Here is a 17,200-nt window from a genome sequence, read left to right on the forward strand (position 1 = left end):
TTTTTTTAAACATATAAAACACATATTAAACATATTTCTTATTATACGTGTACAAAAATATTTCAATTTTACTTCTATACTGTAAGGACACGATTCTTTTGCGGCCCAATGATGATGTTGGGCTCGCACATGAAAGATCTCTCACAATATGATTTGTAGAGAGTGGGCTTGAAAAACTAGCCGTTGGTCACGGGGCGATGTTTCGGTCTTGATTTTAGAGGAATTCATATAGAAAGAGGAGTTGGGTTTGAACATTTAAGCCCTACAGTGTCGCATCCTATGGGGTTGGACTCCTCGGACTTGATCCGAGGATCATTAAGGTCTTACCCCGGTTACCCGACGGGGGGTTTTTCTGTGATGTGCAGGTGTTCTCCTGGTGTTTTCCCCCATGGATCCCTTTTTTTTGGAGGTGGAATGGGAGCCTCCTTCTAGATTTACTTTCTTTTTTCTTTTATACTCGCCTGCGTTAGCTGTCCTTCGTCCACGTGTAGGGTCAACCTTTACAAGACTGATATTTGTCCCATCAGTCTAATCCAGAATTGTTGGGGATGATTGATAAAGCTGAAGAATACGGCTCTGCTAGGTGCAGAGTCTTATCTGGTAAGGGTCATAAGGGTAACTTTCCCAAGATATTTTAGGTCTCTTTTCAAGTTTAGTCCTATACCAGTTTTACCCCTTTTTTTCCGGTGGGATTTTGGATCTGCCGAGGACTGAACTGTCATCGGCTGTATTCCAAAACTGTCTTGTGCTCTATGTTATCGGGCTTGGGCCATAGCTCTCCTCGGCTTGGGCCTTCAGACTCTCCACGAGTAAATATGCCTAGCCCATAAATTATTGGGCCCCACAATAGCCCCTCAAAACCCGGCTGTCCAACCTCTCGGTTGGAAAGGGGGGTTTTGGCAATGCCGAGCCTTTATTACAGCTCATTTAATTTAGCCCTCCATTAATGCTGACGATTTCTCCACCTGCCCAGAAAATATATCGGCTTACAAGGCGCTCCCTTTAATTTGCTCGTGACCCGCTCCTGCCGTTTGGCTGTCCAAGACGCGCCTTTAATGACTTCCCTTTACGAGACTCTTTTACGTCCGACGGCTCATCTGATGAGGTGGGGAAGTGGAACGGACGCACCTTTTGTTTTTCAGATTCTTTTAGAAACCAGAACGAATTTAATACCTTCCATTTTGCCCTCCCTATAAAAAGGCAAGTAGGAGGCCATCACTTTCGTACAGAGACCCTTTTGCCTCTCCGAGATCCGAGATCCTCAGCCCCTCTTCCTTAGCGTTTACTTAACCCAATTGTTATACACCCAATCAGAATACGTTTACCACAACGAGTGATGAAGGAACCATACCCCTCCTCAAAGCACCATGTTCTAGTAAAGCTCGAAATGGCTCGGTCAGGGCAAGGGTGGCGGAGACTTAAGATTTGTCTCACCTTCCCTTCAGCCAAAATCCGAAGCAGGGGCTCATCACGTCCAACTTTCGGCGTGACTGAGTCGATAACTCCCGTCATCATAACCAACTGCTCTCTTATGAGTTCACCTAATATGACCCCAGCGTGTTAGGAGTCAGGACCGAGGCAGGGACTAAGTGTCTCCGCTTCTTCCTCTCTTCGTTCACTGGTGGCCCCCTCCGCCTCTCTTTCTTAGTCTTCCCAGCACCAGATCCCTCCTGGTGCTTTCACTTCTCCCTCTTTTGCTCCTTTTTCTTTCTTTTCATCTCTTCTCTCTTCTTCTCCTCCTTCTTTACTCATATCCTCCATCTTCCTCATTCATCTCCTCCATCTTCCTCATCCATTTCCTCCACCCTCTTCTTCCTTCTCCTTCAAATTCTTCTTCCTTCTCCTTCATCTTTTTCCAAAGAAGGTTCTTCTTTCGATATGAGCAATATTGATGCAGAGATTGGAGAGACTTTGAAGACGAGTTTAAAAGACACCTGGCTGTTTACTTATCTGTACTGCGGATGTTAGTGTTGTTTCGGCAGCTCACCTTTTGTATAGGCTTGTTTGAGCCTCTCTTTGTACGTTGTAATAATTTTTCATATTAATAAAAATTGTTGTTATTTTACTTCGCATGTTCTGTCTCTATGTTTTTACAAATTTGCAAACGCTGCTCGGCACAATAATATAACATTTGAATCGATGACAACTAAGGCCAAAATACTTGCTAATAAAAAAATGTCACCACAACTTTAACAGAATTGTTTGACATAGCAGTGCGTACCTGTGAATAATGATACTTGCCCGAAACAATGCCGAGATTAGAACTGGATGCTCTATTCGGTGTAGGAAGTAATCATTCGAAGACATATCACCCGCAAAAATGAACAGCCCCCTTAGGCTACCGAATAGTGGAGTACCCCACCATCATCCTAACACTTTTATTGGCCTTAACATTTTACAGTATTTGAGCCGGGAACTTTCCCCATCCGAGCAGTTATAAAACTTGTAATTTTTCTCCTCCCTTTTTTTTTACTTGGTTTCCCCATAGGCTTGATTCCGAGGACCATGCAAGGCCTTGGTTCTGTCCAAAACTTGTAAGATTTCTTTTTTGTACTTGGTTTCCCCATAGGCTTAAATCCGAGGACCATGCAAGGCCTTGGTTTTGTCCAAAGCTTGTAATTTTTCTTTTTTTTTTACTTGGTTTCCCCATAGGCTTGAGTCCGATGACCACGCAAGGCCTTGGTTCTGTCCAAAACTTGTAAGATTTCTTTTTTGTACTTGGTTTCCCCATAGGCTTGAGTCCGAGGACCATGCAAGGCCTTGGTTCTGTCCAAAACTTGTAATTTTTCTTCTTTTTTTTTTTACTTGGTTTCCCCATAGGCTTGAGTCCGAGGACCATGCAAGGCCTTGGTTCTGTCCAAAACTTGTAAGATTTCTTTGTTGTACTTGGTTTCCCCATAGGCTTGAGTCCGAGGACCATGCAAGGTCTTGGTTCTGTCCAAAACTTGTAAGATTCCTTTTTTGTACTTGGTTTCCCCATAGGCTTGAATCCGAGGACCATGCAAGGCCTTGGTTCTGTCCCTGGGCCCCCATGCAGAACGGGCCTGGGTCGCGAATTTACTGGGCCCACAAATTAAGAGGTATTTCCATAGTCTTAGGTCACGCGGTACTTTTTGGCGTCCCAGTGTTCGAGGTGCGCCTTCACGAGACTCCTTTAATCCCAGGGTTGCAGACGACGTTGGAAATCGAGCCGGAGACATTTTGTCTGTAGCGTTCCTTGGGACGCTGCGTGAATTAAATGCCACCACCTTATCTTTTTAAATAAATAGGAGAGAAAGTTGCTTTACCTACGCACAAATCCTACAGTTTCCTCCCTTAGTACATCATGTTTGAGGCGAGGGTTGGGGAAAAGGAACTCTCTCCGCCACAAAGGCGCCGTGTCCTCCTAAGACTCAAGATAGTGAGGTACGGGCAAAGGAGGCATAAATTCAAGGGAATATTCCGTTTCGACAGAGGGGAAAGGGCGTTTCTCCCTCTTTTAGTCAAAATCCGAAGCAGGTTCTGTTCATGCCAGAATTTTGGTGTGCCAGAAGAAAGATTCTCCGCCACCAGCACCTCTGCCTTGTTGCAGGCAAATTTTTGGTGAAGGCTACTCAACTTCCGGCTCCCTGCACCTTTCCTTCAGCGGTGTGAGGCTCAAGTTGGGTTCTTTGGCTGCCTGAGTTATGGGCATGCAAAAGCATTAAGGAAGAATAAGGTCTTGAAGCAGTAGCCAACCTCTCCTCTGTGCTACCTTCTCGGCTTTATCTTCACTCTCTTGTATTTTTCTTTACTTACGTAGTTAGCTTTAATGTAAGCTTGTTTCAGCTTTTCATTGTACACTGTACTGTTCCTTTGTCTTAATAAAAGATGTGTTTATTTCTTTATACATACTTTTCTTCTCTGCAACAACTACTTTGTGCATGAATATTAAATGTAAGCTTGCCCTTAATGATATTCCGGGCAGAAAAATGCCTTAACACAGATTCTTACTGGTTTAAACTCACAAATATTATCAAGTATCACAATGGTAACCCTCAATAAATTAAACTCTTGGAACTAACCGGGATAACCGCTGAGTGCTGCGCAATGCATGCTAGACCAATGTCCGAGAACGATAAACTCTAAATAATTCGTCCGAGAGGGTAGCCGAGTAGCGAGGGACTTTGATTGTGCTTTTGGGTAATATATTGCACCGTATCGCATCAGCCCTTTTGGTACTGGGGATCTGAGGGTAGACCGGGGAATCCGTGCAATTAAGGGATTAACCCAACTGTTAACGAGGAGTTCTCTTCGGATGAATTTTGAGGTTTATGCACCATAGTTTTTTTTTTTTTTTTTTTTTAAAATAGTCGGTTTCCCCATAGGCTTGGGTCCGAGGACCATGCAAGGCCCTTAGTTCTGTCCAAAACTGGTAAGATTTCCTTTCTGTACTTGGTTTCCCCATAGGCTTGAGTCCGAGGACCATGCAAGGCCTTGGTTCTGTCCAAAACTTGTAAGATTTCCTTTTTGTACTTGGTTTCCCCATAGGCTTGAGTCCGAGGACCATGCAAGGCCTTGGTTCTGTCCAAAACTTGTGATTTTTTTCTTTTTTCTACTTGGTTTCCCCATAGGCTTGAGTCCGAGGACCATGCAAGGCCTTGGTTCTGTCCAAAACTTGTGATTTTTCTTTTTTGTACTTGGTTTCCCCATAGGCTTGAGTCCGAGGACCATGCAAGGCCTTGGTTCTGTCCAAACTTGTGATTTTTTTTCTTTTTTGTACTTGGTTTTCCCCATAGGCTTGAGTCCGAGGACCATACATGTACTTGGTTTCCCATAGGTTGGGTCCGAGGACATGCAAGGCCTTGGTTCTGTCCAAAATTTGTGATACTTGGTTTCCCCATAGGCTTTGAGTCCAGGACCATGCAAGGCTTGGTTCTGTCCAAAATTTTTTCTTTTTTGTACTTGGTTTTTTTTTTTTTTTGTTTTTTGTTTACCCATAGCTTTCCGTGCAAGGCCTTGGTTCTGTCCAAACTTGCTTTTTTGTACTTGATAGGCTTGAGTCCCATTGAGTAGATAGGGAGTTGCAAGGCCTTGGTTCTGTCCAAAACTTATAATTTTTCTTTTTTGTACTTGGTTTCCCCATAGGCTTGAGTCCGAGACCATGCAAGGCCTTGTTCTGTCCAAAACTTGTAATTTTCTTTTTGTACTTGGTTTCCCCATAGGCTTGAGTCCGAGGACCATACAAGGCCTTGGTTCTGTCCAAAACTTGCTTTTTTTTTTTTTTTTTTTTTTTTTTTTTTTTTTTTTTTTTTTTTTTTTTTTTTTTTTTTTTTTTTTACTTTCGTTTATGCTTCGAATGTAAGCCCCTAGACCAGGGCGGGGAGAGCTGGTTTGTGGCCAAAAGCCCCTAGAGCTGCCCGCGCCGTTGGCACTGCAAGGCATAGCCCCTAGCAGAAGTTTATGTCGGAGCAACAGCTGTGTGTTGCCGGAGACGTAGGAAACCTCACGAACCTCTACTTGCTAGAGAGTCGACTCCACCGCCACCCGCGCCAACGCGCAAGCCTTTCCCACAGACGGCGCCAATTGTAAGGACACGATTCTTTTGCGGCCCAATGATGATGTTGGGCTCGCACATGAAAGATCCCTCATAATATGATTTGTAGAGAGTGGGCTTGAAAAACTAGCCGTTGGTCACGGGGCGATGTTCCGGTCTTGATTTTAGAGGAATTCATATAGAAAGAGGAGTTGGGTTTGAACATTTAAGCCCTACAGTGTCACATCCTATGGGGTTGGACTCCTCGGACTTGATCCGAGGATCATTAAGGTCTTACCCCGATTACCCGACGGGGAGTTTTTCTATGATGTGCAGGTGTTCTCCTGGTGTTTTCCCCCATGGATCCCTTTTTTTTGGAGGTGGAATGGGAGCCTCCTTCTAGATTTACTTACTTTTTTCTTTTATACTCGCCTGCGTTAGCTGTCCTTCGTCCACGTGTAGGGTCAACCTTTACAAGACTGATATTTGTCCCATCAGTCTAATCCCAGAATTGTTGGGGATGATTGATAAAGCTGAAGAATACGGCTCTGCTAGGTGCAGAGTCTTATCTGGTAAGGGTCATAAGGGTAACTTTCCCAAGATATTTTAGGTCTCTTTTCAAGTTTAGTCCTATACCAGTTTTACCCCTTTTTTCCGGTGGGATTTTGGATCTGCCGAGGACTGAACTGTCCTCGGCTGTATTCCAAAACTGTCTTGTGCTCTATGTTATCGGGCTTGGGCCATAGCTCTCCTCGGCTTGGGCATTCGAACTCTACACGAGCAAATGTGTCTGGCCCATAAATTATTGGGCCCCACATATACTTTTATCCATAGTACACTTTTTTATTTTAATACGGTGAGTCATTACCTATGTAATACATTTTTTCTTTTTTTTTGGGATAGGCTATGTAATACTATTTACAATTCAACTATTCTATAAGTAAAGATATAAATTAATTTTCTTCTCTGATTTAAATGAGATTTGTAAATTATCTATTGTTAAATTTTATAATTCTTTTTGAGCGGTTTAAATTCATACATTATTATGATTTTTATATATAAAAAAATGATTTAACCCAATCAAATTTGATAGGTGTTGCCCCATCAGGTTTTTTTTTTTTTTTTTCGTATGTATGCTTTTGCATGAGAGAGAGAGACTGATATCACAACCATCCTCCTTTAGTAAGTAAAAACAATCAGGTAGTACATTTCAGCGGCAATCTACAAGCAGCTTGATTAATGACCGATTGTCTGTGTTTGCCTAAAGGCCAAGATGGTGTAATTCGGCTTGCGTCGTTGGCAATTTGGAAGATGACTAGAATGCAGCAGTCGCATATAATTGGACACAATGCCAATCAAAATAAGCAAAAGATGCTGCCTGAATATTGATTCACCATACAACACACCAGGGGAAAAAAAAACCCTGATCAAAATATATCTAATAACCAGCACAGAAATATTCAAAAACTTCCCATGTCACCAGATCATTGATTTGCTGAAGTTTAAACAAAACCCGTGGCCCTGGCTCAACCATATGTGCTCAGCTGTAACTTTTCACAATATTTGTCCAATCATACAACTACCCAGGGCCAGGATACATCAAACATGTATACAACCAAAAAAAGAAAAAGAAAAAATATGTATGTGATTTTACATCTTTAACAATGCAAGGTGGTGTTGTTAAACAAGTGATATGGCTATCTGCAAATTATTTCTCGTAAATTAGTAATATCTCATATTACGTAATGGATTTAGCCTCCTCAAAACCTATTTACCTTTTATTCCTTTGAAAATTGGTGAATATTGGATGTCTAATGCAGGAGAGGTGGGTTGATTCTGATGACCCCTCATCAAGTTCCTCCTCCCAATATTCATTAACAATCTCACCACTGCAAGTCACCAATCAAAAAGCTCCGTATAAAGCCATAAAAAATTATCTAAATGGCTCTCAAGACACATATGATGGGCTTCAAACCACTACTGTGCTAGAACGAGCCATCCTTTGAGCTTCTTCCAAGTCCTTCAGAAACCTGCTTTTTTTGGCCAGAATGAATATTGAATCAGAGGAACATTATGTAAAGAAAGGATGGTTTCCACTTAATGACGTTCCATCGATTGACTAAACTAGCCTAAAATTATCACTATATAACTAAACATATCCTATACATATGACAAAAGTCTAAAATAAATACAATTTATGGCGATTTGTATTAGTTGAGATTTAAGTTCAGAAAAGTGTTTCTATCGTTATCTCAAAAAAAAAAAAAAGGGTTCAGTAAAGTGTGACTGAAGTTATATGCTAGACGTCTGCTTAACAACTTTCCAATCTCTAGGCTTGGGACAAAAATGGAACTTTAAAAAAATTTTGACCTCTAAATTTTGAGAAGCTACATATCATTGCATGCTAGCAACCTAAATGGGATGAATAATGCCAAACCCAAATCCACAAGCACAATAAAGTTTCACCAAGTGTCAAATTAACCTGAAGCAATCCAACCCACAACTACATTCTCAATTTTGCAGCTGATGCAAGAAAGATGAAGGCCATAGAAGTTTGCATTTAATGCTAGTGTGTGCCAAGCATGAACCACAGATAGCATGCTTCTAAAATCACAACGACGATTCCAAAGCATGCATACCTCTTAGAATTCAGAACCACAGATCCACCAAGTATAAAACGAATTCCAGAATTTCTGGCATTTTGTAGAGCAACAGAACGTGACTCTTCATATGTCGTCCCTCCAACAATGAATATGACTACTTCCTGTGGCCTGCTCAAAGATGAAGTGTTTATCATTCAAGCTATATTACCCAAAACCTTTCAAAAATCTTTATTTGAAGGCTATAAGTTTCACCTCAAAGGCTATCTCAAAAATAAATTAATGTTCAATCCTACAATAGTCTGTCCATGCTTGAAAAGCCTTTACTGTAGGATGTAATAGCAAAATGAAGGGGAAAGATAGGAGACTTGAGTAAAAAAGGTAGAGAACCTTTTTTTTTTTATAGGTAAGAAAAAGTGTTATTAAAAAAGGACTACTTTATGCAAAAAACATAAATCAGCCAAAGATTACACAAACAAGAAGGAAAAACAAAAACTGTATATAAGAAAGAAGCGTATCTACAAACATCAAGACAAATTCACTAGATGTGAGTCCCCAAACCCAAGACCAATCAAACAAGGTGCCAACAAAGGAGGCAAGCAGCTGATTGTCTTAACTCTTCACATCCTCGAAAGTACAACTATTAAGCTACCTCCAAATACACCACATCAAACACAACGGAATCAAATTCAAAATGTCGGACGAGTGTTTCCCAACCAATTCTTCCATCCAAAAAGAAGATCTATCACTAGGGGAAACCCAAGAGATCCCAAAGGATCTAAGGACAAAACACCATAATTGATTCGCCTTCTCACAATGAATCAATGAATGATCCACAGTCTCTCCACTATACCTCCTCAAATTATCACTAGTAAATATCTTCTCCCAAGCCGCGTCCAAACAAAGAATGAAACCCATCTAGGTACCTTGACCCCCCAAATACCTTTCCAAGGAAATATGATCAAAGAGGAACCTCTTAGTGTATTGTAATACGAGCAAATATCAATTTCCCCTTTCTTCTTTGGCACCCACCACATTTGATCCCCACCCCTCCCTAGCAGGAGTATTATACTCCAAAATACAAAGAAAGTCCACTACTATCTCCAATTCCCAATCGTTAAAGGCCTGATCAGGGGCATATATATCTGATTTTCACGTTGACATCTACTTCTAGCTTACTATTACTTTTGTTTCTGGAACTTATAAACATTTGCAATTTCATATCTTAGTCCTTTTTTCCCCTCTTTTTAGCATTTTCTTATTGGTAATTGCACAAGCTCACCCTCCACCTAGCTCTTAAAAGGGGAGGAGATTCTCTTTAAGCTAGACCTCATTGGTTTTGGTGTTTCTTTTGTACATGTTAATTTTATTTCTTTTGGGTCTTCTTTTTGTAAAGATCCCATGCACTAGGATTGTGCCCCTTTTTGCACTTCTTAATGAAAACTATTACTTATATAATTTTTTTAAGTGTTTTCCTTGCAGACCTCCCATGCACTAAAATTGCTCTTTTTTTTTTTTCTTTTTTTTTTTTTCTTTTTTCTCTAAATAAAATTTATTACTTATCAAAATAATATATCTGATTTGGATGTGTGGTAGTATGGGAATCAAGATGCTACATAGAAACAGTAATAGTTGCCATTAAATGAACTATAATCTAACTTCTGGGGGTAGGCTAGATGGCTTAAGAACTGTCTGTCTTCAACAAATTGAGGGGACACAGCCACCTCAGTTAACTCTTATCAATCCCTATGACTATATATAGCATAGTGTTAGGGTGAAGCATCAATGCCCAAAATATGCACAAGGCCAAAACTCCCAAAGATAAGAAATGCCTAATTGATAAATCTTCCACCCTTGGTGTGTGAGTTGCCATGAAATATGTCAATATAATGTGGTTTGCTTCAAATGAGCCATTTATGGACCAGCATACCTTATTTATTTGTTTTTTTTTTTTTTTTTTGGGGGGGGGGGGGGGGGGGGTGTGGGTGGGGTTGGGGTGTGGAAGTTACAGACCAGCATAACTTCTTCCAACGAGTGCTGAAAGTTAAGACATTTGCATCATATATCTAATGAGAGAAAATATGTTATTTTAGACTGAGAAATTTGTATGATGTGGGTTTTTCCTTGTAAACTCTTCTCATTATTAAAGAGTAAAATTAGTTACATAACTAGTATTATCTTGGCAATAGATAATATGCAAACATACATGTACATACATACAAACACACATACATGAACATGTACATGCAGATGCATAACAAGTTCCAGTTACCAGTTTTTGCAATCTGACCACAGGATATTCAGTTAAGCTCAGTTTTTCAGAAAATCTGGTTTTAGGCCATATTTGGATTGGTATAGAGTTCCTGATTGAATTGGTTGAATCAGCTGGTCTGGTCCAGTTTTTAAAACAGTGGAAAGAAACCACACTACCTTCCAAAATTTGCAAGAGATAAACTGCAACCCTTCTGGGAAGAAACAGTTATTTTAGAAAACAAACCTGCCCTGCTGAAAGTGATTGCCAACATATGGGTAGTCCACATCTCTCAACCGTCCCTTGGAAATGCTTTCCATGGTTTGGAACAAAAGTGGTTGGTGCTGGGTGTAAACATTCTCAACCCCCTACAGCAGGTGGGAAAATGATGTATAAGCATCTAACCACATCCGCAATCTGAAAGTAGAGTGTTTCTAACCAACCTTCAGTCCACGAGCCATGTTACGAGCAATATTCAAAAGATCTCGATTTCCAAAAAAATCCCCAGTTCGCTTATCAACACCTGCTTGCTTCAAGACGAACTGGACAAGCTGTCATACCATGATGGCCAATTTTTCAAAACCAGTGAATCATCTAGCAATTAGCAAGGACCACAACAATTTCAACAAATTTGCTGCTCTACTAAAGCATCAAAGCATGCAAAACAGAAATGCTGGTTTGCTTATTTTACCCCTGGTTTGTACTTGGCAGACCGAGAAGCCAGTTTGTTGAAAAGCTGCATCAATTGAACAGGGCTTTCCTTCTCGTAGCGCAAAGCATAAAGCATCACTAAGCGTAAACGGTCAATATCAGATACACTTTCATTGTTTAAAATATTTTTCACTGCCTGCATTGAAGTTTGGCAAGGGAGGGTCATTGCTCAACATTCAAACCTTATACTATATATTTCCGGCTCTAATTTCAAGCTGTCAAATTCAGGTATTATCTCAAATCATATATCAGTAGGTAAGTCTATTGACACCACTGACCTTTTCACTCCCCCTCCCCAGTGTTTTGTGGTGTGCCCATGTAAGTGTACATGTGTCACAGAGAGAGAGAGAGAAGAATAGGGTGGGGGGGGTGAAAAAGTCTCCAAATATCAGTGCATGTAGCAACACTCAATATCAGTAGATGGACACTTTAAGGGCACAAACATGATATGCTAATATAAACAAAAATTCAGAAGACCAAATAGCATTATAATCTTTTAACACAGAAAGGAAAATTACGTAATCAAACAAGCAGTATTTATTTATTTATTGCACAGGCCTTTCATTTTTAAGAGAAGACATAAGTTTTGTGTTAATCCTATTGAATGATGTCATTAACTTCTAATCGCCTATGAAACTTCAAAATAACTTACATAAAACCTCTAGAGAACCTATTTATCGCCACAAAAAAAAAGAAACTGTAAGGACTACCGCCCACCCCACCAAATAAAATATCTTTTTCTTTCTTTCTTTCTTTTAAATTCCATATTGACTTATCTGGCTTTTAAATCTCTCCAAAATGCGTTTGCTTATGGTTTTATCATATTCTTTGAAATATATTTTGAATCATTATTGTTTCTCCAACTGTAAGATATTTGTATAATGCATATTCCATGCTCATTAATCTCTCTCTCCCTTGTAACATTTTGTTGGCCTCTCTTGGTGTTCCTGCATGTTTGATGTGGTAAATGTCAAAGTAATGGAATAACCATATGTTTGAAGATGCTGATAGATCCCTTGAGCAATTGCAATCTCTGCTGATCCATACCTTGTTTCATTGGGCTAGGACATGGGGCTTTACAGTTTGTAATTCCATTATTGACTTCAAAAACTCTTTGGTACCTTCTATATAATTGTTTGTAATTTTAAATACTTTGATATCATCATAGTGAAGACAGTATTTCTCATTTTCAATTAAACTAATATTTTTAAAAAAAAATAAAAAATAAAAAAATAAGATGTTAAAGAGAAAAGAAAGTGGGAATTGAAAATGAGAATAGAACATTAAGACGAAAGTGCCCTCAATACTGAAAACACTCAATTTTCTATTAATCAACTCCATCTTTCTTTAAGTGCAATGACACTTGTATAGACTCTAGATCTTAACTTTTCCCAATAGAACTAGAACTCTTCCTTTGACTAATAAACAAACTCCTAAATGAATTGGACCAAAGACCACACATAAAAGCCCATAACTAAGACAGACTTACCCATTAGTAAATTTAAACCCAAGGCCAACAACTCTGACTGACAACTAACAATTATGTTTTTCTTTTCTTTTTCTTTTTATTTATTTATTTATTTTTACATACTTAGAAAGACACGCCTAACTCTAGAAAAAACCAAATACCAGACCACCTTCCTACTTTCCCTGTCCAACTTCTCCTCACTATGCCGCCACCAACCCCCCAACCCAAAAAAAAAAAAAAACCCAGAAGCTCCTCCCACCACCGCCTACTAACTTTTTGTAGGTTTTAACATAAATTTTGTGCAACCTTAGTCCCAAAATTTTGGAGTTGGTTATGGATCCTCAACAGATTAGTTAGGATTGACCAAATGTACTCTTTTCGTCCATTCTAGTCTATTCTTTTCCTCAACAGATTAGATCAAATAGAAAATTATTTTTCAGGGTCTCAATAAAAAAATTTATTTTCCTTGACAATATTGTGTAAAAAAAAATTTCACAAGGAAAATGCCTTACAAATAGTAACACACAGAGCTAGTAATGCAGTTGCTGTTGGTGTAGCCACTCAAGTTTATTATTAGTTCCAATGTGTAAAACTAAAAACTTCTTTCACCAGGTCATCATTTTTTTTAAATATATTTTAACAAATTACAATTTGTAAATTCATTTCCCCACCGTATTTGAACATTGGGTAAATAACATAACCCATCTTAATGTCTGATGAGTGTGTGTGCATACAACAAATTCATCCAAGACAGCATCCTTTTCTTCAACCTTCTTTACAAGGATAAACTACTCATTGTGCTTGATTCATGATCATATAGCTGTCCAGAAAATTATATCATATCCTCAATTTATAAAAACTGATTGTCGTGGGACTACAAATGTGAAATCCATACTTATGCATCTTATAATAATTTCAATTATAAATTATCTAGAAAAGCATACATCTAAGTAGGCTCATGGATAGATATGAACTAACATAAACAATATTTAGAGAAAAACAAGACACTACACAATTGATTACACTACCTCAAATGCTGCCACTTGACCGCCATTACAAGCCAACTCCTGCTCTGTTTGTGAAACTAACATGAGTTTTCTCTCTTCAACTATCTTGCTCATTTCTGTGACCAATGTCACATGCTTTGAAACATTTCCATGCATTTTTCTGTAATCAGGGTAATTGTCAACAAATTTGGCCATGTCTTCTGCAGAAATGCAAAATGTTGGAATGGTGGAATGTTATACCTCAAGCAACCGTGCTAATTTAGTAACAAAATATCTCGTAAATCTGAATTTATCAAGCCTCATACAAACCTATTGTCTGGATGCTCTGGTTACTCTTTGAAATCTGCTGAAATTCATCTACCAATCGCTTGATATTCATCCCAATATCTCCAAAATTCTCATACATGTTAGCTTTGAAAAAGGCATCTTGCTCTGATGACAACACAACCTCCTGTGAGTGTGAATTGAACAAAGATCATTTTCTTAGCAACGTAAACCATAAAAATAAATATGTGCACTATACAAGGAAATGCAATGCAACCTGTTGATCCTTTGGAAGTTTGCCAATGTTTCTCAAATCGACCTTGTTGTCTTGAATACCTATCAATTCATGAACCATTGCCTATGGAACATGATATAATAAATGAGTTCAATAAATAATAAAACCATCCATGTTACATCAAAACAAAGAGGCATTTCTCATACAAATGGTAAACCTGTACTGACAACCCCAAATACCTGATAGGTCCACTGGTTTAGCAACGGCGCCACAGGATCATCCCTCCTATCGATTACCAGCAACAATGGGGAAACTTCCATTCGTCTGAAATCAAAAAGCCCACTTTCCTGCTGGTACATCAGCCTCTGATACAACCCAAAAAAGAATAAAAGTCAGGTTTCTATGTACCTAAAATTAGAAGAAGAAACTGCATCCAATAACATAAACAAAGATACAAAATATCATGAATACACATATCATCAATCAGTTTCTTGGAAAAAAAAAAAAAAACTACACGTGCGTGCATGAAATCCTGAAAATAGATCTCCTGCTGTGTCTATGACATCTAGGTTTCAAATCCCCCCTCCCCTGTTGTAATTATTGAATTTTCAATTTTTAAAAAAAAATTACACAAAAAAATGAAATTCTGAAAAAAGAATGTGCAAAACTAACATGAAACTCAGAGATACATATATCATGAACAAGTAATATCTACAAGTGTGTATTAAATTCTGAAATCAGAATGCGCAAAATTCATATGAAACTCAGTAATACATATCATGAACAAGTAATATCTACACTATAGCTTCCAGTGCTTCACTTACAGCCGTTTCCTGTGCTATCCTCTTAGCAATATCAGAAGTCCTTTGATATCTAATAATAGGTCTTCTTTTTAAGGACAAAAAAATGGATGCAATACCATCAACAACTCGGTCACAGAAGTGCGGCAAATTTGAAGTATCTACAACTGCCGGGAGCATATAAATGTGATTTGACGGCATATTCAAAGTGAAATGGTATGGATCAATTGCTACAAAGTCCACATAAAATTCCTGCAAGATTGAGATAATAATTACTTTGAAGTTTAATATGAGGTGGCAAAACAACAAGGTCAAATAAGATAACATCTACTCATGCATCAGAACAAGAATTAGGACCATGCTTAACCAACCCCATAAATGCTAGCCTGTGACAATGACGTGCCAATGGATGCTATAAGCTTACCCATTTTTTCCGAACTTTTCATCCTGTTTTCAATTATGATATATTTCCAAATTTGAGCTGAATATGAATTTTCAGAATATCTAAAATGAAAAAAAGTAAAGTAAAATATCAACCACAATTTTTTTTTAGTAAATGCAAAACAGTGTTTAGTCAGTGAAAGGGTTACCTGAATCTGCTGGACAACTTCCTGTTCATCTGAATCAGCTAAATTATGAATCTGGGTATCCTTCAATATATTTGAGAAAACTGTACAAAATTCAGTATTCACACAAAGAAGCTTCAAATCAACAGCTAAAAATCACTAACATAAATTTTTTGAAACTTTTTAAGTACAATTTCAGTGGCAAGATGTCATTGTTGCTCCTCTCAAATTATAAGGTAATTTAACAAAACTTACATAGGTGGTACTCTCCAAATCTAGGACTAGCTAGCTGTCGCCGCAAATGCTGGATATTCTCTGACGTGGGCCGAAGGAAGTAAACTGCCTTAAGATGTGACATAGATTCTTTTGACTTGGATATGGAATCTACCAATTCTACCAAGAATACTTCTTTCTGAAGAAGTTCCGACTGTGAATACCCGACACTAACTACACTAACCTGCAAATCATTAACCGAATTGATGAGTATCTCTCTTTTCCTGCTTAACCCACTAGACCAAATTCGTATGTAACAAAAACATTGCAGCATTGTCAGACTAGCTAATCCTCGTGAAAAAATCAAATGGTCACATAGCAATTCAAGCTAACAATCTCTCATACAATAAGGGTTTCATAAAAAAAAAATCACCAGAATTCGTAAATTTTCAACAATATTCATGATGCTCAGTGCCATAGCCCTTCACGACAATAAATTTGTACACGTGACAGCACGCGTGCACACAATACAATGAATTGAAGCCTTTAATAGTTATACATAAAAGATGGAAATTTCAATTGCTCCTAGAAATTTATAAATCATTTCCGTCAACTTTCTAGGAATCCAAAATCCAAATAGAGAGTGGATATAAAATAAAAAAGAGAAATGAAAAGAGGAGTGTTTGGGAATGAGGATACCGTGTGAGAATCGAGGATGAGAACCTTCATGCCCGAGATGTCCTGCAACATCCGGTTGATGTAATCGCGTACGGCCGATACTAGCACCATGTTTGGGCTCCACTCCGATCTACGGCTGTGATCTAACGAAATGATGATGGAGTTGAATAGCAGATTTGTGATGGATTTTCGGATTCGAAGCGAGAGGAATTGAGAGTCGGGTAGTTAGATCTGCGACGAGAGAATGCATGAGAGAAATCCGATTTTGAAAGGCACCGTTTCAGGTAGAAGCCATCAACCGCGCCCCAATCAAACAAACTGGAGGGTGTTTTGCCACCAAAAAATTAAAAAAAAAAAATGCAAATTGCCCATGTCACTTAAATTTATTTCAATGTTCCTAACTTTACTTTTTTTTCAATCAAGTTTTAAATTTATTTAATTCAATTTTTTTTTTCCAATTTTAATAAATAATTTTCATTAAAAAAATAATTTTCTCACATAAAAAAATCTATAAAAATTAAAAAGATTTCAATTTTTTTATTAGTTTTTTTTTAATAGATTTTATTAGTTAATTTTAGTCAAACTTGAAGGTGCAATTTGCATTAAAAAAAAAAAAAAAACCTAAATGCTGCTTTTTTTTAGGTTTGATGATCTTTGCTGACATGATTAATTAGCACATGATTAAAAAATAAATTTACTTTAAGAACAAAATTTAACTACAAAATTGGTTGTAGTCTTAGATAACAACTTTACTCAATATCTTTTTATTAGGAGTGAATTTTAACAAATTCACCATTGGATTATATTTTTTTCTTATATCCTCTATACTTGCAAAATTTATAAAAAATTAAAAATTAATAACGATATCATCAATAAATTGTTTAAAATGCAAGTTTTTGTTGTTTAAAATAGT

The 17,200-nt window shown here is 38.0% G+C and overlaps 1 protein-coding gene across 1 annotated transcript; it reads right to left on the minus strand.

The window, feature by feature from the left end:
- Positions 1 to 6,953: 6,953 nt before the first annotated feature.
- On the minus strand, positions 6,954 to 16,640 carry LOC115975067 (vacuolar protein sorting-associated protein 45 homolog). Its single transcript, XM_031095707.1, has 13 exons — positions 16,309 to 16,640; positions 15,652 to 15,853; positions 15,421 to 15,500; positions 14,855 to 15,082; positions 14,270 to 14,395; positions 14,073 to 14,153; positions 13,841 to 13,982; positions 13,553 to 13,731; positions 11,037 to 11,192; positions 10,789 to 10,896; positions 10,592 to 10,713; positions 8,134 to 8,265; positions 6,954 to 7,524 (listed from the first exon to the last, which is right to left on the minus strand). Exons 1-13 carry the CDS (start codon positions 16,396 to 16,398, stop codon positions 7,464 to 7,466), a joined length of 1,707 nt encoding a protein of 568 aa, XP_030951567.1. The 5' UTR covers positions 16,399 to 16,640; the 3' UTR covers positions 6,954 to 7,463.
- Between the last annotated feature and the right edge of the window lie 560 nt (positions 16,641 to 17,200).

Source organism: Quercus lobata, chromosome 2 (assembly GCF_001633185.2).
Source record: "Quercus lobata isolate SW786 chromosome 2, ValleyOak3.0 Primary Assembly, whole genome shotgun sequence".
NCBI classification, from domain to species: Eukaryota; Viridiplantae; Streptophyta; class Magnoliopsida; order Fagales; family Fagaceae; genus Quercus; species Quercus lobata.